The sequence below is a fragment of the Etheostoma spectabile genome, chromosome 23 (genome assembly GCF_008692095.1).
Source record: "Etheostoma spectabile isolate EspeVRDwgs_2016 chromosome 23, UIUC_Espe_1.0, whole genome shotgun sequence".
NCBI lineage: Eukaryota > Metazoa > Chordata > Actinopteri > Perciformes > Percidae > Etheostoma > Etheostoma spectabile.
This window is the reverse complement of record NC_045755.1, coordinates 11,337,569-11,361,765: the sequence shown is the minus strand read 5'-3', so window position 1 is coordinate 11,361,765 and position 24,197 is coordinate 11,337,569. Positions and strand designations below refer to the sequence as shown.

Here is a 24,197-nt window from a genome sequence, read left to right as displayed (position 1 = left end):
ACACACACACACACACACATACAAACATCTTTAGGGCAACATATAAACTCTTTCTGACATAGCTAAATATTGCTATGCCAGTAGGGGATACTGGTAGCTCCAACACACATGCCCTGTGCCAACTGAGCTTATTCAGGTGTGGCTCTGTGTGTGTTTGCCAAGTCACTCCTCATTTGGGGGAGATGTAAATACATCCCTATTTTAAGAACAGCATGTGTTTTGTCCGTTTCAGCCAGAAAACACAAACAGCTTTTTCTTTAATGGCGCAGAGCCCGACCACTCCAATTTGTAATCTGTTTTATCTACAGTAAGACAGTAGGAAAGCTCAGAGCGGTGTTAAGGAAGGCTCAGAAGGGAAGGGTTTAGTGGATTCAACCTCAGACCAGTGGGAGTGTGTTTGTGTGGCTCCCCTGGGTACCAGTGGCTTAACGAGGCCATAGAGATGGGTAATGTTCCTCAGAGCCTAGATGGGTTTTGACAAGGGGGGAAAAAACAGCGTGGGCCGTAAGGATGAAAACTGCCCTAAGAAAACATGGCCGGCTGTAGCTGTTGGCAAAACGGCCAGACTCCATTGTTATTTCTGCCTCTAAATGTTGGCCGTCCTCTCTGGCCCTTACTTACCAGGCTACTTCTGGACAGACACATAAAGACAGGCATGCAAACACATGTTTTACTGCTGACACCCTCATCCATGGTCAATGTTTGTGGGTGCCACAGCAGAATAATTTCAAAATAGACAGGTGTCATAGAAGAAAGACAGACCACAAGCAATGACAAGCAGATGGATGTAAAAAAAATGATGGACAGATGGAGGCAAATAGTTACTTATGCTCTCTTGGCAAAGATACTACAAGGCTTACAAAACAAATGTATTTTCTTCAGCTCTGTGTGCGGACCTGTACAGTTAAAATTCATGAAGAATACTGAAATTTGCCACAGGTGCCACAGGAAAACATGTTTAAAATAATGCACACGACAGCTTGGGGTAAGGATGCATCCAAAAAAAAAAACATTTTGGAGGTGGATATTCAACTGTGGGATCTTGATGCGGCTGTAGATTAGATTAGATAATAATTTATTCATCCCACAATGGGGGAATTCACTTATTAGTGGTGGTTTTGAAAAAGTTGATGTAAAATATGTATTGTATCTATTCAGTCACATGCATTCCTTTGCACATATGTAGCCCTAATTCACCAAATTATACAACATGATACGTAATTTGTACAGTTTATGATTGTGGGACAGTACATCAGTTTTACAATGTGGGAATAGTATGGTTAGTTTGGATAGGTTTAGGCACAAAACAAAATTTGGTAAGGTTTAGAGTAGGATCATGGTTTGGGTTAAAATTACTACTTGGTTAAGGGCAGAGGGCTTTTGTCATGGTTATAATGAAAACCACACGGTTGAGGTAAGAGAACGACTAGGGGAAAAATGGGAAAGTGGGAAAAATTAAGTCAGACTTTTGCAGCTATTGTGGCTAGAGGGCTTTGTTACTTGAATGTAAATATGTTGTTTTGCCGCATTTACTGAAATTACTGATTCTGTCATTTTTCTTGGGAGGATAGATGGGTCTTATATTGACAGTTTTCTCTGCAGTGACCTTTCTAGTGGGCCCAGCAACCATTTCAGGATCTGAGGAACATAATTTGGAATTTAGATGGGAGGAGCGAGGGTTTAAATTTAGTTCCTTGGCCATAGTTTCTGGTCCCGAAAAATTCCCCGCTCAGGGTGTAGTACATTCTGATGGAACTTTCCTGGGCAGACTTTGCAGAGCTGATCGTCACTGATCGGTCAATCGCGTGTTGCTGCTACAACTTGTCTGCAGCTAAGTTCACATAGTAAACGAGCAATGGTTACCAGTAGTAACAAGTAAAGTAATTTGGCTTGCAGAGTACTCAAAAAAACAAGATGTGCAAGGGTAGAGGGAGTGTAGAAAGAGAGGAAAAGGCTTGCTATTTGTTTCGTCATTGTTATGTAGCCTTCTTCTAAAGCAGAAATTGATAACCATGAAACACTCAGCAGATTGGATTGGAGACAAGCGCCCTGGAGTTTACAGTCTCCTTTTCCACCTCTGAAGGTCTCCTTTGCATCATTTCACTACTGTACTGTAGGTCAAGTCCACAGTAACTACAAAGAACAGCATGTGTTTAGTTCCTGAGTTCAGATCCTATTGTTTTATAGTTCCCGGAGAAATTTGGTCAAACAAGCTGATCTAGTAGTAACCTATGGCTTAATTACAAATCCACAAAGCAAAGACACAGTTGCAGAGAAGATCATACATGTGCAAGGTTTTCCCAATACAAGGGATACAATACAAAGATTGTAAAGTACAGAATAAGATGGGAAAATCCCACCCAACATGTTTATCCTCCTGAAGTTGACTGTTGCTTAATCTGTATACAGTAAGTGTACAAAGCTCTCACATTTAATTTGGCGGCAATGTATTGAAATTCTTAAAAATGCTACAAGTGGCAACTTTAATTAGACAAAACTGAGGCCATTTAGGCTGGGGCAGGGTGCTGGAGAGCATCCCCGTGTTAAAATGCTTCAGTGAAATAGGAAGGACAGTGTGCGGTGAACGAGTGGAGATTGCAGCCAAGCACTCAGTGCAGTCCTCACCCAACATCAACAACACTAACTCAGCCTTTTCAGTGCAGACACATGTGTGCACACGGTACTTACAGACAGGATAGTAATACACAGGACCACGTTCAACATACTGTACACACACAAACATGGTGGGAAGAAGTGCTAACTGGCATTTGAACAGCGCACTGGTGTAACACAACACAGCATTCAGCAGGAGCCAGATGGACGCGACTTTGGTTTTCAGACTGGAAATGTGTCTCTATATACACAAGTAAATTGTAAATATTTTTGTGTTCCCGTTTTACAACTGCGTCACTGCAATTAGCCTTTCACATAATGATTTATAAAATGATGACAGAGGGGGAGACAATTTCCTCCCTTAATGAGGACGGCCTGTTCAAAGGCAAACATTGGTTATTATAGTGTTGGCACACACACGCAAAAGCAGCACACACACACACACACACACACACACACATACACATATGTGTGTGTGTGTGTGTGTGTGTGTGTGTGCGTGTAGGACTGTCCCATGGATAGGGCGTCTGGCAAACTTGGTTGACCAAGACCACAGAAAAATATACTAAACCTTCTCTGCTAGACATGAGTCACTACTGTATGTCTGATCGCTGAAGAAAGATGTGTGTGTGTGCGTGTGTGCATGTGTCTCTCTCTGTCTGTCTGTCTGTCTGTCTGTCTGTCTGTCTGTCTGTCTGTCTGTCTGTGTGTGACAGAGAAATGAGTCAACAGTATGACAGACTACATCTGACCAAACTGGTGTTCTCGTCTCCAGCTTTCCATCTTTCGCTAAGCAGACAATTTGCATTCTTGAACTCAGTGCACCTTCTTCTTTCTTCCTTATAAAATGAAGTTGAAATCACTCTTACATGCACGCACATAAACATTTAGAAGACGGAAGTAGTTGCAGTCCTCCTTCCCTCCAGCTCCTTCTCTCCAGCCGGGCCTAATCACTCCTCACCCCTCCCTGCATCCCTCCATCCTTCAGTCTACATCTCTGATGTTGGCCAAAGGCCTTTCTCTCCTCCTTTCCCCTGTCTTCTTTTCTCTGTCCTTCTCCCCTTCTCTCCTTCTCTTTCTGCCTTGTCTGCATTGCACATTTAACCCTGCCTGTGTTTCTGACCGGTCAGTTTTTCGCGATGTGTCTGCAATTTCTTTTATCTAGGTATCTCTTTGATCTGCTTAGCATTTGTTTTATTTGCTTCTTCTATCTCATCTTTTGCTGTGCACTTTATCTTTTCACTTGAACACTTTTACAACTTTTGTCTTTCTCTTCTTCTTTTCTCTGCTTTTCCTCCCCGCATGTTTGCTGTTTCAATCGCATCTCCCCCTCTTATTACTCCTCCTAATTACCTTTTTGAATGCCCTGTTTGCCTCCTCTTTATATTGTCCTCTGTTACACTTCTCTCCTACTTTCATACTCTTTCTCCCTTCTCCACTGTGCCTTTTCTTTGTATCCATCTTGTCCTCCCTATATCCACCTTTGCTTTTTTTCCCTTTTCTGTACTCATTCTCTTTCCTTGCCTCACTTATATTTCTGTCTCATACTCTCTCTTGCCACCATTTTGTATCCCTTTTTTCTCCCCTCTCACTGTCTCCATCCCTCTGTTTTCTGTATGCAGCTCTCTAACATTCCAATGCATGAGTTCACCACAGCCGGCTTTAGGTGGTCAAAGGTAACAAAACAATCCAGCCTTTTTTCTGTACATTTCATTATTCATGTCTTCACCATTCATCATTTTATTTTTATTTAATTTTTTCATTTCACTCTGTCACGTTTTTTAACATTTTTATTTTGGGAAACAGCAGCATGGCAAATCTTCATTTACTGCCTCCGGTACGTTTTAAGTGTGCCGGTAAACAGGTAAAGCTTTCTGGAAAGGTGCACAAAAGGTTTCTTTATCTGGGTCAGACTCATTGACTTGTTCATTTATTTATTCATTCATTCATGCTAACGTTATGGCAAACCTTCTGTGTCCAGTAGTGATGTTGGAAAAATATGATGTACCAGTATTATTTGTCTCTATTCCTTTCTTATTCACATTTTCAATCTCAGCCCTATGTTTTAAGGAGTGAAAAATCCAATCGGAAATGTAAAACAATATTTGTTGAAATAGCAACAGAGAAACACTCTGTAAACTCCACCAATGTCTACAATCTTAAAAGGCATATTATGGTTGAGTAAAGCCAGAAGATGGCTTGGAATTTCTCAGATTAACAACTTGAAGATTATGGTTGCAAAGGAGAAGTTGTTGGATTACCCAATATTACGTACAGTGGTGTGAAAAAGTGTTTGCCCCCTTCCTCATTTCCTGTTCCTTTGCATGTTTGTCACACTTAAGTGTTTCGGAACATCAAACCAATTAAACAATAGTCAAGGACAACACAAGTAAACACAAATGCAATTTGTAAATGAAGGGTTTATTAGTAAAGGTGAAAAGAAATCCAAACATCATGGCCCTGTGTGAAAAAGTTTGCCCCCTAAACCTAATAAACTGGTTGGGCCACCTTAGCAGCAACAACTGCAACCAAGCGTTGCGATAACGTGCAATGGGCTTTTACAGCGTCCTGGAGGAATTTTGGCCCACTCATCTTTGCAGAATTGTCCTAATTCAGTTACATTAGGGGTTTGAGCATGAACGGCCTTTTTAAGTGCATACCACAACTCTCAATAGGATTCAGGTCAGGACTTGGCTAGCCACTCCAAAGTCTTCATTGTGTTTTCTTAGCCAGTCGGTGGTGGACTTGCTGGTGTGTTTAGGATCATTGTCCGCTGCAGAACCCAAGTTCGTTTCAGCTTGAGTACACGAACAGATGGTCGGACATTCTCCTTCAGGATCTCTTGGTAGACGCAGAATTCATAGTTCCTTTATACGGCAAGTCTCACGGTCCTGAAGCAGCAAAACAGCCCCAGACCATCACCACACACACCATATTTTACTGTGGTATGTTCTTTTTTTGAAATGCACTATTCCTTCTACGCAGATATACTTGGACAACACACTTCCAAAGAGTTCCACTTTTGTCTCATCGGTCCACAGAATGTTGTCCTAAAGTCTGGGGATCATCAAGATGTGTTGTGGAGAAATTGAGACGAGCTTTGATGTTCTTTTTGCTCAGCAGTGTTTTTCTCTTGGAACTCTGCCATGCAGGTCATTTTTGCCCAGTCTTTTCCTGATGGTGGAGGCATGAACGCTGACCTTAACTGAGGCAAGTGAGGCCTGCAGTTCTTGGACGTTGTTGTGGGGTCTTTTGTGACCTCTTGGATGAGTCATCGCTGCGCTCTTGGGGTAATTTTGGCGGCGGCACTCCTGGGAAGGTTACCACTGTTCATGTCTTCGCCATTTGTGGATAATGGCTCTCACTGTGGTTCGCTGGTTCCCAAAGCTTTGGAAAGGCTTTAAACCCTTTCCAGACTGATAGATCTCAATTACTTTCTTTCTCAATTGTTCCTGAATTTATTGGGTCTCGGCATGATGTTAGCTTTATGGATCTTCTGGTGGACCTTACTGTGTCAAGCAGCTCCATTAAGTGATGCCTTGATGTGAACAGGGTGGCAATATCAGGCCTGGGTGTGGCTAGAGAAATTGAACTCAGGTGTGGACAACCACAGTTATAGTATGTTTTATCAAAGGGGGGCAATCACTTTTTCACACAGGGCCATGATGGTTTGGATTTTTTTTCACCTTTAATAAAACACCTTCATTACAAATTGCATTTTGTGTTTACTTGTGTTGTCCTTGACTATTGTTTAAATTGGTTTGATGTTCCGAAACACTAAAGTGTGACAAACATGCAAAGGAACAGGAAATGAGGAAGGGGGCAAACACTTTTTCACACCACTGTAGGTCTGGAAGAGAGTAATGACAGCAAGACATAAGAGAAAGATCTTCCTTCTTGAAGCTTTTTGACTCTAATCACAAGACTCTTATTTGTCTTGGTCCCCATTTCTCTCTGAACAGGAGCTGCTTTCAGATTCCGCTCTTCTTCAGGACGTTTTACCTTTTTATTTGAACGTTTGCCATCTATTTCTCTGCAGAAATACATTTATCTTGGTTACTCTTTCTCTCTTAGCCCCTCTTTGTCTGACGCTCTTGCTCTCCCGTCTTTTTACATAAACACTTCAGACAAACAAGGAATAAATAACTTTACAAGTAGACGTATCCAAAGACAAGGTGTGTGTGTGTGTGTGTGTGTGTGTGTGTGTGTGTGTGTGTGTGTGAGGTCAGGTCAGGTCATCGTCGGGCTGTGAGAATCACAGTGGCCTCGACACTTTGACCTCAGAGACATTAAACTGACAAACTGATATACAGCCAGAGAGACATAGATCAAATATATAAATATCAGGGGAGAGAAAGATTAACAACAGAGAGGAAAGAAAACTGACACGTTTGATGTTCTGCAATTGAGTATCTCATGTAAAAACAGAGAAATTATTAAATAACTTCAAAAGCACAGTAGCTGTTATAGGGACACGGACTGACGGAGAAAGAGAGAGAGAAAGACACACAAATATAAATGTCAATATCTGTTTTTAGCAATTGCCGATTAAAAGGTTGAAGGAAAATGTGAATTTTAAATATCAGATTGAGACAGAATTTGGATTAATTAAAAGTCATCCTTAAAATGTCTTACAATGTGTGTGTGTGTGTGTGTGTCTGTGTGTGTGTGTGTCAGGTGGAGGACCTGCTGGTGGCCATGGAGAGGGTGAAACAGGAACTGGATGTGATGAAAGCTAAGCTGTCATCAACTCAACTTTCACTGGCCGAGAAGGAAGGTCACCTGACCTCCCTGCGGGCCGAGCGGCGGAAACACCTGGAGGAGGTCCTGGAGATGAAGTAAGACACACAATTTTTATTACTTGTTATTGTTACTTATTTTAACATGTATAACAGCTGAACATGAACACGGGTGCAATCTTTGTTGGACACTTACGTCATTGCTAGGTGGCACAGCAGTCCACATATACAGTATAAAGTCCCCAACCAGTTCTCAGTTACTAAGGCATAACCTTCAACACTTCCCCTGAAATTAGCAGCTCTTATGATATCTCCAGTAGTTTCCCATGTTGCTTCAGTGTTCCAGGAAGGTGGTCACTGGTCACATTGGCATGATCTTCACCTCACACCTCATCAACTCTCTCTTTCCTCTTCCTGTCTTTACCTCTCTCTCTCTCCTTTCTCCTTTTATCTCTACCCTCTTTCGCTTTGCACTTTAAAGCCATAGAAGTAAGTAGTGTGTTAATGCAATAACCATGTACCGCTGTCTAGCTCTTCATATGATTGATTACATGCACAGACACCCGCACACACTCATGTGTATGCCGTAACTCTGTGTAAATTTGAATGTCATTTTAATAGATAGGTTTGAATTTTAAGTGCAGCTAAGAGGAGTCCAGCAGTCCAATGACTCCCTGCATTTTCTGCTGTGTTACATCCTCACTGAGACCTTACTACGAGGTCTAATTTAGTGGAATGTTGCTTTGGGCTGAAATAGAAGCCAAGGAGAATGTTCATGTTAGCATGTCCTCCCTGTTTATAAACGCTGTGGGACTATCTTTTACTGTGGCATGATGGGAAAATGAGAGCTTGCTCTGGGATTTAGTTTTCCTCCACGCCGACTTTGACGTTTTCTACCAACGTAGCATTACTGTGTTTAAAGAGAGACAAGAGTGTGTGTGTCCACCAGCATGTCCATTCACAGGCCAGGTGAGCAGGTTATTGGCCATTTTATCGCCATAGTAACGACCCGTGTGAATATTACAAGCTCCAGCGCTTCAGAATGCGTGGCCTTGTTTTCGTATGTGAATTTGCATGTGTGAGTGTGCACGTGTGCAAGCACGCTGTGATTGATTTATTGACGTCTGACTTGTCCAGTGTTCCTATTAAAGTAAAATACAGACGCCATGGTGAATATTTAAGTAACGCACATACATGAGTGGACACACACTTGCATCCTTACTTCATGTACATACACTTACCAACACATACGGACCACGCAAGTGCACAATAACAACATACAAACACAAACATACAAACAGTCCACAATGCACACGTGGTTATGTTAAAAAGTCTACAGTAGGATGTTTGAATCTGAGCTATTATTTAACTTCACTGTCCCAGTGGCACACTATGCACGTGTGTGTCTGTATGTGTGTGTATAAATCCAATGTGGTTAACATCACTACACAACTGTGATGTGACTGTGTGTTTCCATACACAGATCATACCTGCTACCGCCCAGAGCTCAAATATTTACTCTGCTGATCGTCTCTGGTGGTTCTGTAAATACCCATCAAATGTAATTAAACAATATGTTTGGCCATGAGACAATATTTATGACTTATGCATTCAGTATGTGATTGCGAATTGTTTATTTGACCTTTTCCAGTTGAAATTAAGTTGTTTAGTTCTTAACACGCCACTAGAAGTTGTTCATCTTCAGAGATATTGATACCTCAGTTGAGCCAAAGGCAAATTACCACTTATATTTGTAAATATAGTTGTAAAGTGGCTAAATTAGATTGAATAGGTAGCTTTTAATATAAGTCTTTTAGAATGCATGTTATTCTAATAGGATTATTTTGTGGCAGGTTTTACTGACCTGGGCAATAATACATTTGTATCACACATTGGTACAGTAACAGGTATATAAACAGTTAAAATCATAAAATCTCCTTAAAGAAGAGTTTGTTACTACCTCTGCTCAAACAGTATTTCTGTATCATTAGTATTGATTGTTTTTGAAGATATTATTTATTTATTGTTGGCCAGCAGTTTGTTTGTCTTTTGAGTCTTAGAAACACTTTCATACCATGCTTTTTCTCCTGTTTCCATCTGTAAACGGGTTGTTTTCTGATCAAAAGTAGCTGCCAAAACACACTGGATACCCCTCCTTTAAAGGCTCCATGAATCACCTGCAGATGTTTATGAAGAATTGTTTCATTTACCAGTGATTATACTGAAACAAATGCAGCACTTTCATCCTCTGCCGTTGCATAAAACATGATATTTTGCAGGCTGCAGCAAGATATTCTTCCTACATATTTGGAATATTGTGTATGTGTGTCTGTTTCCCCTCAGTGAAACGTTTACATGTTTCTGGTAGCTGCTAGATGTTTCGCTGTGAGTTATGTACATGATGCCACTGCTCATATATTTCACAAGACATTAGGGTTTGGTCAGCAAATACGTCATTCGCTTCATGCTTTCTCTCACATGTAAAACACGAGATGTTTAAGGCGGCTGTGTCCGGCATGTCCATATATCTCGGTGTAATGCACATGAAACTGTCTCTGCACACACAGGCTGCCGTAACTCTTCGGGGTTTGATGTCTGACCTGTTGCCCAGTTTTACATCGTTGTCGGGATTAATGTTACTGTAAGACATGATATATGATACAGCATGTTTCCAAGGTTTCTCGGACAGACATAGAATATATGAAGACACATGCATACTCTCACTCCCATGCTGAAATATGTACCAAATACAGCTGGAATACTGATGTTCTGTCTCGCTTTCTCACCTTCTCTTGTTTCCTCCCTTTAGTTCTCTTATTGCTTTACACACACAAACATACACACACATACACTGTAATGTAGTTGTGTGAGCTTCTATCCATCTTTGTGCCAAAGGTTTTACCAGCTGGTTGTATATGTCTTCTTTACTCTAACGCTATGCTAACCTCCATTCCCTGATGTGTATTATTAATTTGTGTGTTTCTGTGTACGTGCCCAAGAGCACACTCTTGTTATAGAAATAACAGAATCAACATTCATAAATATAATATGAGCATAAAACCACATGTAGCAACCACAAACATGTAAATACACACTGATGACACGTAAATACCCATGCATGGTCACACACACCTAGACCTTTTCACAGATGTAAACATAAACATTCTAAATGAACCCAAGTGGATTTCCTGTTGCAGTGTATGTGAATGGCATCAATTGACAGGAAGTTAACAAGGGGCCAGGCTGTTGCCCAGCAATGGAATACACAGTGCTATGCACTAAACACAGAAAGTACACAAACGGAACTGAATACAGATACGCACATCTGCCCTGCAGGGCTCCAACAAGCATCTTTCCCACTGATAAATCATCTGAAGCAACCTTCACGTGTACACACACTCGTAAAACACACACACAGACATATTTTCTTTGTGATATACATTAAATATGCACATGCTCCTTTACTTCCCAGCCTCATGTGGGCTTGTGGGCATGTGTGTCGTCATGTGTTCGGAGTTTGCAGGTGTGTGCGTACCCGCCAGCCAAAGGAATGTGCTGACAGTGTGTGTTTAACAGCAGGGATTCGGGTCTGAAATCCCAGTCTGGATGAATTAAAGCCTATTTTACTCTGCGCAGTTCTGCTTTACTGAGATTCAACACACATCTCTTACTCACTATACTGCTCTCTAGGAGTCTTTTCTCATTTCCTACCCCACACATGCATGTCTCTGTGGTACAGGTATGTGTTTGGATAATTTTGAGGTGCAACTTCCAATGCAGTACATGTCCAACCAGACTTGATTAATGTAAGACTTATATTTATTTTGTATGTATATACACTGTATATATAAGTCTTATATTAATCAAGTCAGGGTTTTTCATTCTGTACAGCATACAGCACCATCAATCCTTACACTTTACATTTAATTTGGAAAACTTTAAAAACTTTTTACATACAGTAAACTTTAAATAAATGAACAAAATCCTTCCAAAGAAAATATATATTTTTTTACTTTTTTTTTTTTGCTTGTACATCACTGAACATAATTGAAAATGCCAGTTTCACAACATTGCGATTGAAACAATATAGAAAAATATATACAATTTGTTTTTGATTATTTCTTTTAAGATTATTTTTTTGGGCTTTTTTTGCATTTTTATGGGATAGTACAGATAGACAGGAACAGTTTAGGGGGGCAATCAAACCCAGGCCCCTGCCAAGGACACGTTTTACAGAGTGAGCTAGAGGTCTCGCCACAAGAGATTTTTATATTGTTTGTTGCGAGAGGAAAGGACAAGAAAGGAGGTATGAGGAGGAAGGATGGGCAGGAGAGGAGATGAGAGGAGAAGAAAACTGACTAAATGAGGAGAAGAAAAGATAGGAAAGAGGTCAGGGCGAGAGTTATAAATCTGTTTTTGAGGGAAGGGGCAGTGGGAGGATAATAAAATGAAGAAAAGAGGCAGAAATGTTTTTATGCTATAGAGAAAAGGAGAAGGACAGCTGTCCAACAACAACTGAGTCGAGCCAACGAAACTGCGTGAAATCCCAAAGAAATTATATTACCTCCTCTCCCGTCTCCCTCGCTCCTTCCGCTCATCCATCAATCTTTCAGACTACAGTATATATATCGAATGTATAGCTACTTACGTTATGTCCTCACCCCCTGCATTCACGTAGCGTTCTTCTTTACCTTCTGCACTGATTTAGTAGTCATTTTTTATCAAAGTACCAGAACTATATGTTTTTATAAACATCAAATCAGAATTCATCTGTTGCAGCAAATGTTTTGAAACTTAAAACAGCGAGACACTGATTTTTGTTTATTTGCAAGGTTGTTATGGAGATTGTAATGCTAATGATGCTTAAAAAGGTCATTTATTACAAAAGAAAACAGAGGAGCGTCACAATGAAAAGACCCTGCTGTGGAGAAAGAAGGGCGGAGATGCACTTGACAATTGTTTTGGCAATGCAAATGGTAAAGGCTTCCAGAAATAGGCAACAAAGTGAGTACTATTACTTTTCTTTGCTTCAGTAGGGAAATAAAATATTGTATAATAATGACATTGTAGTTGTTTTCTCTGTGTGGGGGAGGCTGCCTCAGGCTGTGACAAATCAGGCATTTGGTAGTGATTCATTAAAAATGCCAAAATCTCTTTGGATTTACTGGAGAAGGATCTTCTATTAGCCCAAACGAATATCAAAATGAAGCTGTTAGTGGATTTAGCATCTAGAATGAGGACAATTTGAGTCTGTCTGTTACAGAGTCTGTTGCCTTGGCTGATCTCTCAAGGTGAACACTATAAATCCAATTTATTTCTCCTTTGCTCCTCTGTTCTTTGTTTTATCTCCCACCAAGGCTACCACTAACCCTAAAACCTCTCGCTGCAACTCTTCCGCCATCCCTTCCTTTACTTCTGCCGTCCCGCATTCACTCCTTCCAAAGTTCTGGCCTTCCTTTTACATCGCTTATTCTCTGCATCCTTCCTGCTTCTTTCCATCCATCTCTCCATTCTAAGCCTACATCTGTCTGGAAATGTCATTATTGACAAATTTCTGTCTGGCAGGCTGGTATTTCTTACGGTCAGTGTCTTCACTGCATACTGAAACTAATCAATGGTGTTTGTCTGTATGTGTCTTTTGCGCCCCTCGGTTTGTGTGCATGTAGTCAAAGATCTCTTTTTCAATGGAATGACAGCTCTGCTCATCACAGCCAAAAAGCCATCACTAACAATATGATTGCACATGTTAAAGACACACACACACACACACACACACACACACACACACACATACACACACACACACACACACACACACACACACACACACACATACACACACACATATGCATGGCAGCTATCCCATCACAAACATTAGAAGTACAAGTGCACGTTGCCTTCAGGAATAATATACACACAGAGTCCTTTTCAAAACCAGATGAGACAGCGTGACTGCTTAGAAGCTTTCACTTCCAGAGGAACACACACACACACACAAACACACACACACAGACAAACACACAAAAACACACACACATACACATCCTCCCACACAAATGCGTGTACACATGCTTTTGGCAACACACCTGTTTGGTGTGCTTCCATAAACCAGACACAGCCACTTTGATCCCCAAGCAATGAGATTAATCCACAATGTGCCAAAGTGTGCGTGCGTGTGTGTGTGCGTGTAATTGTTGTGTGTTGTGTATGACAGACATGTTGAAGGCTTAGCGTGACAAAAAAGGGGCACGCAGTTCTGACACTTATGTCTTACAAGTTAAAATCAGGGCGCCTCGCTCTGTCTCCCTCATTTCTCTCCATTTTTCTTTCTGTCTGTACTTGCCTTTCTTGCCCTCTTCTCTCCGACTCTGGCTATCTTCCTCTTTCCTTTTTTGATTTTTCCTTCTCCCTTGTGACAGACTGAGGGAGAGATTGGATCGGGAAAATAGAAGCAATAAAAGATGCGCTTCAGTTAGAAGTTTTATTCAAATAACAAGGGTTTTCTGAACCTCTCTGAAGCCTTGCTAACCAGTAATCTTATGCTGAATATACATCCGAGGAAAAAAGAGGCCTCCTTTTATAGTGAAGGGGATTAAAACAAGCACAAGGAGCTAAGAACAAGAGCATAATGTTCCAAAAGATGGAAGAGAACCAAACACATCAGAACAAAAAGAAACAAGTGCAAGAAAGAACAGATAAAGAAGAAAAGGATGCAGCAAAACCGAAACTCGCCTGTTTTCCTCTGCTGATCATAGGTTGTGAGTGCCAGGCCATCAAACAGATCATTAAACAGCAATTAAAGAAGGAGAGGGAGCAATGAAGAGGGGAAACGTATCAAAAAGTAGAAAACTAAACAAGATTTTCTTCTCTCAAAGCCTCTGGTTTTACATTAGGAGTGCCAACCAATTACATTTCTATTCTGAAAATAATAAAACTGTGGTAGAGAGACAGGCAGAGGAGAACAGGACAGACTAGTGACAGATTGGCTTGTTTAACATACTCTGAAGAGAAAAAAAGACATCAGCTGGAGAGAGAAAAAGACAGATTTATAACCTGACGACTCAGCCATCAACAGTATATCCGCGGTTATAAATTACAGCAGAACTACAATGCATTTCCATTTTAAGATTTTATCCTCCTTAATGGGAAAGTTGGCTCACAGTGAGGCATCCAAGCAAGTGGATTCACTTAGTGAACAAAGACACTGAGCACATAAACGTACAAGATTAATGAAATGAAACAATGGATTATGTTTCATCAAACTCAATCATTGGCTTTTTATTTTGCTTTTAAAATTGGAAATTTTGCCGTTAAAGATAATTTAAATAATTGTCATTTTACAGTCTTTTGCAACTAACCGAGGCTGTCATTAGTGCTGTGCCATGCCAATGTAATGTATTGTGAAATGTATTACTGAAGAGGTGCAGTTTGTAAAAACAACTGACTATTTGATTATTTGACCCTGAAGTATTGAGTTATAATTGTATAGAGTTGTAATATGACAGAATCAGAAATCCAGTTTTTGCTTCTGTGGTCCGTTTATTTGTGTACAATTTTTTATCAGAGCTACTTTATCCTTGGTAATGCATATATAAGGGTAGGTTTGAAGTCTGCAGTGCATTCTTTCTCAGGTATTGACATATTTCAGTTTTTAGTCTTAGTTTTTATACTCATTTTTTAATCTGCATAAAAAAACTGAGTGGAAACCGAAAAGTCAGGAAAGGAAATCCCCAGATGTTTTACACTTGGCTGAGTAGGTAAAGTTGGAGTATCAATAAAAGCAAAATGTTGTGTGGAAACAGACTTAGCTATTGAATCATGATGTAAGCGAAGCATGTGACTTCAGTACTCCTGCATTAAAACATTTCTGAGGAGAAGTTTGACCAACAGGCAGCGGAGTGGAGACTTACCACAGGCAATATCTATAGATACAGTAGATTGACAGAAACACATTTGTCACTCTCAAATTGTCAAATAAAGCCAAAATGTTTCTTTAAATTGTGTTTCATAGACTGTTGGGAGTCGCAGGTGTCCATTAGGGTGACTAGTTAGTGTTAGAGGAGTGAGTTTGTGCTGACAGATTGTAGGCAGAAGTCCCTGTGTCCCCGTAGAAATGGATTCACTGTAAAGAACAGCAGTGAAGACAAAGCTGCGTCTTTAGTCACATTTCTGTGTGTGTGTGTGTGTGTGGGGGGGGGGGGGGGGGGGGGGGGGGTGTTCCATGGAAAGAGCATACTCCCTCAGACCATGGATAATGCATTTTTACACCTTTCTTATTAGTCACAGTGTGTGTTTTTAAAAGTGTGTCTGAGAGACAGAGAAAGAGAGAGGTGAGGGAGCGAGAATGTTTTTTTAGGAGAAAAAAGGGAGCGAGAAAAAGGGGAAATGTGTCAACAACAGATCCTCATTCTGTCATACAGTAGTCCCACCTGCCCTCCACTCTCTCCTTCTCTCTCTCTCCCCCACTTACTGCCTTTTGTCGCTCTGCCTCCCTTCCCCACTACTCTCTCCCTTCCTCCCTCCCTCCATTCCTCTTCCTCTCTCCCCCTTCACGTCTCTTTGATTTGTTTTTTCCCCCAAATCCTCCAGTTATTTTATTCCCTTCCCTGTCAATGCTATTTCTTTCTGTCTATGTGTGTGAATGTGTGTGCATGTGTGTAAGCCTTCTTGCTGTCTTTCTTTAAGCCTCTCTGATGTACAACAGCTCCTTGAGGGGAGCTTTTCTCTCCCTCTCAAACACACACTCACACACATACACATCCTATGCACCAGCTTTAACCTATTTTCCTAACACACTTTCTTGCGCTCTCTCACTTTTTTGGATTGTCCCGGATGGTCTCTCGTCCCATCTTCGCCCTCCATACTAAATCATTTATATGTGATGTCTCTTCCAATATAGTCTAAGACACACACACACACAACTTTCAACAAGATCTCGCCAAAAATTCTGCTGTTCCAAGTGTGTTATTGTACATTATACAGTGGGCTACTTTAATCTAAGTAGTGTCAGTCAAAGATAAAACAGTTTCTGTCAAATCAGGACCGGGCTGCTGTTGTGACAGTATGCTAATAACTTAGCCATTTCACTTACAGTCCTAATAAACTTTCAAGATCAGTAAACACATTTTGGTTTTTGGCGTTAAATAAATGCCTTGAGGGCATTCTTGACTGTAATTCCCGATAATCATTTTATCATTATTTATCATTTTCAACCTACCATTATCCCTTTGATGTGTCTGGCTTATTGTAGCCCTCAAGAGCAATTTCAAAGTTTTTAATGCACATAGTAACAACTGCGGTTGGTGTCGATCATTTTCTCTAAAATATCTTTTATAACCTAGTGAAGTGAAACTCTGTTGTCGTTTTTGCAGGAGAGAGAGCAGCAATAAAACCAAGGCTTTATTGGTCGTCTTTGCTTTGATGCTGCACACATGGCAGGCCGGCATCAACAAATGTTTAATAAAACCTGCTCTGATGTGTGCGTTCATAGCCACTGTTTTCACTTGTAGGGCCATAAACCAGAGAGAGAGAGAGAGAGAGAGTGTGTGTGTGTGTGTGTGTGTGTGTGTGTGTGTGTGTGTGTGTGTGTGTGTGTGTGTGTGTGTGTGTGTGTGTGTGTGTGTGTGTGTGTGTGTGTGTGTGTGTGCAAGATATCTAAGAACAGAGGAAAAAGTAGTATAAATAAATAAATATATATATTTATATATGTATATATATATATACATAAATAAATATAAATATATATATATATATATATATATATATATATATATATTAGGGCTTTTAACCCATGTGATTAATCTAACACGGATGTTTACAATGGATACAGTACGTGTGGCTCTGCAAACGCAAGTAAAAACGACAGAGGTGATGGTGCCCTTGAACGGCAAGTTGTGTTATAAAAAACTTCTTGATGGACATTTTGATTGTTGTATGCACTTATTGCGTTGATGAACTGCCCTCCAATCGAAGCACGACAAGTTTGAAGTACCTTCTTCGGGTGAACCACATTTTTGCAAATGTTTGCAAAGATGCTAGGCAGGTCAGAGCTGGACCTGCGGCCGCTGCGTTGAGGAGAAAACCTCAACACATGGGTGCCAGCTTTACCAAGTGAGCTAACCAAGTGCCCTTGGGAAATATTGTTACAAGACAACATGAACTGTACAATGCTGAAAAGCTACAAAAGGGAGGCGGTTGACAGAAAGTACTTTTATTGCACTTACTAGAGACCACTGGACATCAGAAAGTAACTATAACTACCTCGGTGTAACAGCACACCTAATCGATGACAACTGGCAGCTGCAAGCATTAACTTTTGGTGTAGTTGAAACCAGAAGAAAGGCAATTTGCCATTTCTTAAGGTTTCAAATGAGTGGGACATAACAGGTAAGGTCATAACTATAGGAACAGACCGCTCTGGACTGCAGATTTGACAGCGTTTTAAGCATTTTATTCATGTCATTTCCTGCGTACAACGGAGGTCTCTGATGTTGACCCTGCCTACATAGCGTGCTCTGTGCAAAAGGGGAACTCAAACCTGTGGTGGTTAAGGGTAGCAACCTTTCTAGAGCCTAGGTTCAAGGACCTTGTCCACAGCAGAGAGCTGAAGGATGGTGAACCTGCACCACAGGCCTCTGGAGAAAAAGTGGAGTCAGAGCCACCAAAGAAGAAGATGGCCCTCCTTCTGATGGGATCAGAGCCAGAGTCTGATGAGGAGGTACTGTCCACAGATAAACCTCTAGAGAGGTACAAGGCAGAGGCCTGTGTCAGCATGGAAAAAAAGTTCACTACAGTGGTAGCTGTCACAAGCAGGTGCATATGGTACGCTGGCACATATTGCAAAAATGTACTTTGTGTACTTGGTGACCTCGTAGCAGATATTACTTTGTAACAGTTGGTTACTGCTAAATATGTCTGCAGTTCAAATAGATGCCTCAACAAATGCCTCAACAAATGCCTCAACTGATTGTTATTGAACATTTGTTTAATAAATGTTAATGGTTGAGATCATAAAACTGAAGAATTTGTTTCTTTCATGCCTTTATCATTCAACACTGCCTTTAGAAGTAACTCTTAGTATTTGAAATTTGCGATAAATCAAGATTAATCATGGCCCATGACTGTGATTAACTTAATTAAATTTTTTAATCGATTGACAGCCCTGTGTGTGAGTGTTTGAGTGAGTGAGCGCGTTCAACGTCATCATATAGAACTTAAAGAGAGCCTCCAGCTTAATTTTTCCTGGCGCCGTTTCGTAGCTCTGACTTTATTTCTGACTGAGAGAGAGAGGAGAGACAGAACAAGTGAGTGAGAGAGAGTCAGCTCAGAGCAGATATGAACAGGGGGCCCAATGCTCACTGGCTGTCTGCCCCAAGACAGAGGATGTCAGCTGGGAGAGGAATACTACTCTGCAGGGCCCCTCTCTGGACACTCAGAAACTAAACTGGTAGTTGGTGCGTGCGTGTGTGAAAGAGAGAGAGCGAGAGAGATAATGTTTGATAATGATAAAAATTTTCATGTTGTTGCTGAGATCCATCAGTTATATTCTTGCTGTTGTTAAGTTTTGTTGACATAATTGTTGCTTTTGCTCTAATGTTAATATAATGTTCTATTGTCTGCATCTTAAAACTGCATGTGTAAATGTGTATGTTTGCCTGTGTGTGTCTGTATGTCTGTCTGTGTGCGCACTGCATCAGCTACCACTGAGAGCCAGCTGTGCCCTCTTGTAGCTTGTTCTTCTCATCTCACCTCCGTTCTCTTCTCTCTGAAACCCAGTTATTCAAAAATATTCCCGCCAATCTTTTCTTTCCATTTCTTTTCGACACACACAACAGTGAAGACTGTGGACAGAATTCAGGATTATACAGTTCTACCACAATTTTCAAATGGGAAATTGTCTAACATTTCTGCTAAGTCAAAACTATTTAACTATGAGCCAAAATCTACAAGAAAGAGAGATAGATTGATAGATAGATAGAATATATCGTATTATATTTTAGCTGCTGGAACCAAGAAATGTAACTAAACTATTAAAATCACAGAATCCCATATCTCACACAATAGTAAGTTATTTCATCTTCAAATCAAGCATCTCGGACCTGTCTTATTTACATCTAATGGCATAAAGGAGGATAGATAACATACAACTGCTGCATAATTCAAAAATGAAGGCTAAATTTAGGTCCTGGGTTGAAATAGCCTGAATTTGCTCTGTGACTTTATTTTTGACCCATTTAGTCTAACCCTAACCTTCTAAACCAAAGCGCATAGCACACATGTTTACAGTAAATATGATTATCACATTTTTCTAAATCCTCTGTCGCCCGCCGGGTGCGTCTGCTGAATTCACTTGCCTCAAAACTCCTTCAGTTTCTTGAAATTGGTGAGCGAGGGTGGAGTATGTTTAGGAAAAACCCTTCCTTAAAGTCCAGGTAGCAATAAAAAGTCTTGCATCAGGTTCTCTGAAGACAAGCATGTAGAGGGAAACCTCCCTACATAGAAATGAGGTCAAGCTTGACACGCAGCCCGTCCTACAGGGGTTAAAGAGTAAACTCTGGCATCCTACAAGCAGACTCCTGTGTAACCAGAGCAGACAGTGTCACACAAAACAATGGAGAGCTGCTTTGTTCAGATGGAAACAGAGAGCAGAGAGAGGGGATTATTTCTAAAATAGCTCTGTGTTTGTCTTAGACGGAGACTGGCTAATGTCACACTGGACTGAATCTACTTTACACACATAAACACAAGGAGACACACACACACACACACACACACACACACACACACACACACAGAGGAAAAAAGCCTTGAATACACAGACAACTTGTGAACATTCACACACACTGAAATTCATCCTTAGCATATACACACCTACAGAAATACATGCTGTCATACACAGACATACATCTGTCACAACACACACACACACACACACACACACACACACACACTGTAGATTGCAGTAGAGGGTGACAGCATGAAAGAGATAACGTAGTATGGATATGTGTGTGTGTGTGTGTGTGTGTGTGTGTGTGTGTGTGTGTGTGTGTGTGTGTGTGTGTGTGTGTGTGTGTGTGTGTGTGTGTGTGTGTGTGTGTGTGTAAATATGTGAGTGATCTAAGACCAGGCATTAGTGTTTCTGATAAAGTGAGGGGCCTTAAGTGGTTATGGGACTTTGTGTGAGTGTGTGTGTGTGTGTGTGTGTGTGTTAAAGGTTGGGTTCAGGTGCCTGGTGCATTTGTGTGTATCTGCTTACTGTCTGCCTTGTCGCCATGGCGATGACATCATGGCACATGCCCGCCAACAGACGGAAAGAATGCCTCCTGTCTTCTTTTTAGATGGAGAGAGAGAAAGGTGGAGAGTTAGAACGTGTGACGAAGGATGGGGGGAAGAGGTAAAGAAAAAGAGATTAGAAATGCAGGGTGGGCGAGAGATACCGAGAGTGAATAGATGAGAGAGAGAGCCTAAAAGAAGTGGGAAGAAAATACAATGTAAATGGAAACTTATACAATTTTGAATAACCTGTGAAATGTTCATATTAATTTATGAACGTTTTACTACTCACCAGACTACCAGTGTTTTAGTTGCTTAACATCAACCATATCTTAACCACAGTTTTGTCAACCAGGATATTTTCCTAACTTCAAGCATACCTAGTTGTAATGCACAGATATTATATTTATAAAAAAATAAAAACATGTAAAATGATAATTACCTTGGGTTTTGCAGAATCGTCCAGTATCAAAGTGCTTCTGCTCTTCTGGCAATTGTTTTGCCACATAATCCTGTAATTCTTTTATGGAGCCCTTACTAGCTACAGCAGATGCCATGGCTGAACAGTCAAAGAACAGATTCACACCTAAAAAAATCCAGCAAAACATGTCATGCAACTCCACACAGTTGACAAGTAACCACTGATGTGTTGGGCAAAAATGCCTCAACATCTAAAACAAAAGGTTTTGCCCTTTAATAAGCTTTTACTCTGTGCTTACTGTTGGTAGACATTCCTTTATCCTACTGTGCCCTCTCTATTGCTGCAGAAAGGAATGACTTGAAAGGGTAGTTACAGATCTAAGGCTGCGTATCCACTGGGAGCCTTTTCCTCCTCACAGTCTTTGTATGTTTCAATAGTAGGGACACATTGCCAGCAGAGCTGAGAGCATACTATCTTTTTAAGTGCCCTCTGACGGTAGAATTATCTAAAGATTTAACTTAAGAGGACTGCACTTGAAACAGATTTTAATGATCACAGTAACAGCAGTAGCCACAACCAGCTCTTGTCATAAGCGAGCTGAGAAGGCCAAGCAGAGAGTGTTTGAAGTGTGTGTATGTGTGTTAGACCGAGACAAAGAGAGAGCCATAGAGAGGCCCAAAATGAGACCAGCGCATCTGGAATAAATATCATTTTATCACCGGGGTTTATTAGCTCCATGTGCTGGCAGGTAACTCTCAGATATGGTATAAAACTAGATGCACTGTTAGCTTTAACAAGACTAGATTGTGTGTGTGTGTGTGTGTGTGTGTGTGTGTGTGTGGTGTGTGTGTGTGTGTGTGTGTCTGCGCTCTTTGTGTGGTGTGTGTCTGGTGTGTGTTTATGTTTGTGTGTGCATGCATGTGTGTTTGCGTGAATGGCTTTTACAAACCTCCAGCCTTGTCCCCCAGCCCCTGCTCCTGACAGTATTGCTCTGGCCAGATGCATGATGGGACACTTGTACACTGACAGTGCGGTCAGTGAGGCTGACCAAAGAATCTGTGGTTCTTATACTGTCCAAACATGTGATCGTCTTCATTTAGACACCATCACTGCATTCTCATTGCACCAGTGTGTGTGGTGTGTGTGTGTGTGTGTGTGTGTGTGGTGTGTGTGTGTGTGTGTGTGTGTGTGTGTGTGTGTGAGAAAGAGAAACCATGTATTTGTTAACTAAAGAGAGAAAGTGAACCAAAAAATTGGTGTGTAAATGAAATATGTCCCTGCCTGTGTCCATCTACATGCTTATGCTGATTGGATATATTCCCTCATTTGCTCTTACTCTATTTCTTGAGCCTTTTTTCAGTTGATCTAGAAACTGAAGTTTTAATCTTTTTGACAGTCACTCTTGATATAGTTACATTATTGCAAGAAGCGAGTTTCAGAGAGACAGACGAGGAGGGAATTTACTTGTTCTTTCGGATGTGTGTTTATGTGCATGTGTGACTGTGTGTGGCCAATCTTTGAGCCCTGTGGGATTGTGGAAAACCCGTTGTGAGTTAGATTCTCCCCGGAAACAGACAGAATTCCGAGAACTCTGAGCCTTGGGTGTCCATGAAGGCTGCCCAGCCAGATCTGTGGCTGATGGGATGGATGGGATGCGGCTTGTTGCTTCCCGGACCACATGGAATGCATCTGTCAGCCCGACCATCCGGCGGGGGGGGGGGGGGGGGGAGATATAGAAACAGACAAGAGGGCTGAAAAGACAGACAGATTTACAGTAATACCTGTATTGAAACAGAAAGTGAGCGTCATTTATATACAGTATGTGTATTTATATAGTTAAAGTTATGAATTGCTAATTTCATATAGTAGATGGTGTTAAGAGAAATAAGGGGGAAAGAGTGAACATATGCCATAAATATCCTCACTATAAACAAACTGGAAATATTTTGATTGCATGGTATGCATCATACTTAAGCACTAGGGAGAACTATATTTTTTGCAAAAATACATCAATTTTAACTTCCTAAATCACAAAGTGCGTCCCAATTAAAAGGACTTCCTTCCACTCGATGACACGCCGTGGGTTCAACATACTATTAAGGTACACCCAAATTAGGGTCTGGCAGTGCAGATAGTTTTGGTTTTTTTTTGTGTCCAGAATTTGAGATATCCATTTTTGGGATTTCTGTCTCCATATGTTCGCGGTGTTCATAAAGTGGTCAAATCACATTTAGAAATGTAACAGGAACGTCTTCCTTTTACTCTGGATAATTTGCAGTAACATTAAGCAGATTTCAAGAAAAGATTGTTGATGAATAGTTAAAGTGTTGTTGTTGTTGTAAATGAAAAACAGTTTTTTTTGTCATTTGGGTGTCTCTTTAGCTGAAACTGCCTTCATTAGAAAAAAATCTGTCTTAAAAGTTGTGGAATTCAAATAGTTGGCTCTCACTGCAATTAATGTCATCAACGTGCAATATAACCAAGTATAGCTTTACACCAAAATAATTCAGTTTGTTTTTAGTATTGCTAACAAAATGTATGATTGTTGTCCGTACAGACAAGAGGCGCTGCTGGCAGCCATAAGTGAAAAAGACGCCAACATTGCCCTGCTGGAACTCTCCTCATCCAAGAAGAAGAAAACCCAGGAGGAGGTGGCAGCTCTGAAGAGGGAGAAGGATGGTCTGGTTCATCAGCTCAAACAGCAGGTAGGATCACTGTGCACACAATATCGCACATACTTTGTGGGCACCAGGAAAGCTTTTTGGTCATTGATTTAAATGAGAGGAGCAGAGATGGAGAGGAAAAAGTGTGGAGTTGGGTACAAGGAAAAAATGGAGCACAGGTGAGGTGGCAATGACGTGGGGACCACACTCCTCTGACCACCAAGGGTACATTTAGGATTAACCTACCCCTCCCACACACTCACCACACACAAACACACACACACACACACACACACACAAACACAGTTCTACAAGTCTCCGGTGACAAAACCTTCGTTTGAATTTGTATTTATTTAAATGTTCTGTCCGCAGATACACACACTAACACACACAACCTTTATATGTCACTTTGCAGGTATGTATACACCTTGCCAGAGCACACACACACACACACACACACACACACACACACACACACACACACACACA

The 24,197-nt window shown here is 40.9% G+C and overlaps 1 protein-coding gene across 18 annotated transcripts in view; it reads left to right on the top strand.

The window, feature by feature from the left end:
- Positions 1-24,197, top strand: part of LOC116672840 (ELKS/Rab6-interacting/CAST family member 1) — a 119,260-nt gene that overhangs the window by 60,310 nt on the left and 34,753 nt on the right. For 10 of the 18 annotated variants that reach the window (XR_004327653.1, XM_032504765.1, XM_032504776.1 and 7 more), the window contains 3 exons: positions 4,236-4,289; positions 7,291-7,451; positions 23,603-23,750. Coding sequence is in view for 13 of the 18 variants with exons in the window: in XM_032504765.1 (XP_032360656.1) it covers positions 4,236-4,289; positions 7,291-7,451; positions 23,603-23,750 (363 nt within the window). In the remaining 5 variants the exon portion in view is untranslated. The remainder of the gene's footprint in view (positions 1-4,235; positions 4,290-7,290; positions 7,452-23,602; positions 23,751-24,197) is intronic. The other 8 variants (XR_004327657.1, XR_004327656.1, XR_004327655.1 and 5 more) reach the window with 1 other exon arrangement.